The 2759-nt window shown below is 35.8% G+C and overlaps 1 protein-coding gene across 5 annotated transcripts in view; it reads right to left on the reverse strand.

Annotated features, from left to right (window-relative positions):
• The window catches only part of Tfg (trafficking from ER to golgi regulator), a 27620-nt gene that overhangs the window by 9128 nt on the left and 15733 nt on the right, over positions 1-2759 (reverse strand). For all 5 annotated transcript variants that reach the window (XM_031364131.1, XM_031364128.1, XM_031364130.1 and 2 more), the window contains exon 5: positions 283-450. In XM_031364131.1, the coding sequence (XP_031219991.1) occupies positions 283-450 (168 nt within the window). The remainder of the gene's footprint in view (positions 1-282; positions 451-2759) is intronic.

Below are 2759 nucleotides of genomic sequence, written 5' to 3' on the forward strand. Positions count from 1 at the left end.
AAAAAAAAAAACAGAAAAAAAACAAACCAAAACAAAAAACCTGAAAATATTTGTTTTAATAAAATTTACCTGAAGAAAACAGTAGTTCTTTTTAAGGTGGGAAAGCGTGCTAAAGGCCAAACAAATCTCCTTGGGGATGCTGAAACTATGAATTTTCCTGTTTTATAGGAATGTAATAAGTATGTAAAAAATTATTGGCTGAACCCTTAAGACATAATATTTTACCATATTCAAAAAAGAAGGGAGAGATAAAAGATGAGAGGGAAAAAGGAACTGACTTACCTGAAACTTGGTCCTCTGTTAACCCAAATGCTGACATGACATTTTTGTTGATCTCGTCTTGGTTTTTCAGAGGATCAAAAGCTGACATACTTGCTGCCATAACCTGAGTAGACTGTTTCCCAGATGAGTCAGAAGCAGCAGGCTTTTCTTCCCTACCATCCACGGTATCTACAATAAAGGAATAAACAAGTTTATTTTATCTATATCCAAAAAGGCAAGAAAATACACGTGTATAAATACTGTTAGGACTGTGAATACAGAACTGTGTTTATGCTTCAGGGGAAATGAGTAAAGATAAAGAACAGTTTTTCCAAAAGAATTATTGTCTCTTACCATTGCCCCTTTTAGAATTACTGGATTAAACTGAGTGCCAATAATCCTGGCAATCAAGAGGCTACAAGAGGATTAAAAGTTCTAGGCCAGCCTATACAGCAAAACTATCTCAAAAGCAAAAGGAAAAAAAGGAGAAAGTAAAACATTATTATCATTATTATTATTATTTAAAAATCTCCTTAACAAACACAATCATTTTACATGTTACTTTTATGGAGCCCTGAGCTGGCTAGTTCTTTGTCAACTTGACACAAGCTATAGTTATATGAAAAGAGCAACCTCAATTGAGACACTGTCTTCCTAAGATCAAGCTGTAGATAAGCCTCTAAGGCATTTTCTTTAATTAGTGATTTGTAAGTGGGGCCACCGCTAGGCTGGTGGTGGTCCTGGGTGATACAAGTGGGTTGGGCAATCCATAAGCAGTAAACTAGTGAGCAGCACTCTTCCATGCCATCTACATCAACTCTTTGCTTCCAGATTCTTGCCTGATTTGAGTTCTTGCCTTGGATTCTATCAATGAACTATGATTCAGGATATATAAGCCTTTTAATAAATCCTTTCCTCCTCAAATAGCTTTTGGTTACGGTGTTTCATCACAGCACTAACCCTAACTCATGCATGTTTGTGTGTGTTCACCTGTGTATGTTCACCTGTGTATAGAGATCAGAAGACAATCTCCAGTGACATTCTCAAAAGCTGTCCCGTTAGCTTTCTGAGAGGGTCTCTCAAAGGCCTGGAGCTCACCAAGCAGGCTATATGGTCTATCACAGGTCACTGCCTGTTTCCATCTCTACAGTGCTGGAATTATAAACACACACCATCGTACCAGGCATTTTTTCACATGGGTTCTGGGAACTGAACACAGACCCTACAGCAAGTCCTTTATCAACTGAGCTATTTATCCAGCCCATACCCCAAAGACTTACAAATACATGTAAGATGTCCAAGAAACAGTTAGAGTAATGAGTGTTTTATTTTGTAAAACAACATAAATCTTGCCTAAATTTAGGATCTCAACTCTTTTGTCTGTTCCTCTATTAACAAGCCAAGGCAGCGGAAATTCCTAATCATCAGTAAAATTACACAATTCTGCTCTTATCTTAAATATGTACTACTTATTAGTTATTAAAATACTTGTAGAAAAAATACCTTTGGAATTTGCTTCAAAATAATATCCAAGGTGACAAAGTATAAACATGCATGCTCCTTACTTAAGGTAATTCTTAAAAGTGAGCTTGGATTTATTAGTGTTAGGTCTACTTTCATAAGATGCATTTGTACTATGCCCTTGTTCTATTGCTTGAAAAGACACATGGTCATGACTTGCTTTGTATTCAAGAGGACCCGAGTTTTGAACCTCCAGAATTCACATACAAAGTTGACTAGGTAATACCATCCTGTAGTTCTAGCAATAACAAGATGGGAGGCAGAAACAAAGCTAGACTAGCCTACTTGGGGAACTTCCAGGCCATTTAGAGACCCTGTCATAAAACAATAGGTGGAAGGCACAGGAAGAATGAAGTTGTCTTCTGACCTCAAACTGCACATGTTCACACATGCTGCACTTGTATGTACATCCACCCATATGCAAGTATGTACACAAAAACAAACAAATGCAAAGTTCAGAATAAGCCAACTGCTTTAATTTGTAACATAAAAATAAGTCTTTATCATAAAAATGTCTGAGATCATAAAGTATTTCAGTAAGTTTTACCATAATCTGAAATAGAGGTAAGACTAAAATTGCTAATTCATCAGCAAATATTTATTTAGCATTTACCATAATTCCAAATGGCTAAAAGACATGAAAGAAGTTATAGAAAATAGTTCTATTTAAAACCTAACCACATTTTAAAAAGTAAGGTGTCTACAACTCAGTAACACATGTAACACCGAGTCTGATACTCAAAAGAAGTGACTGAGGACACAAGCACAGAGGCATGATGGAAATGGAGAGGAAGAAAAAATAAAAGCCAACTTCCAAAACTATGGAGCAGCAAAATAGAATATCGGAGACTAGGGCTTTCAAGAAGTTATACATGACACTTTCCATAGAAATTCTCATGGCTCTTATATATAGTTAGCTTGACTCTTAAAAAGTTACCAGTTTATATTTTAAACATTTAAAACTTGTATAGTTTGTT

The sequence above is a fragment of the Mastomys coucha genome, unplaced genomic scaffold (genome assembly GCF_008632895.1).
Source record: "Mastomys coucha isolate ucsf_1 unplaced genomic scaffold, UCSF_Mcou_1 pScaffold12, whole genome shotgun sequence".
Taxonomy (NCBI): Eukaryota; Metazoa; Chordata; class Mammalia; order Rodentia; family Muridae; genus Mastomys; species Mastomys coucha.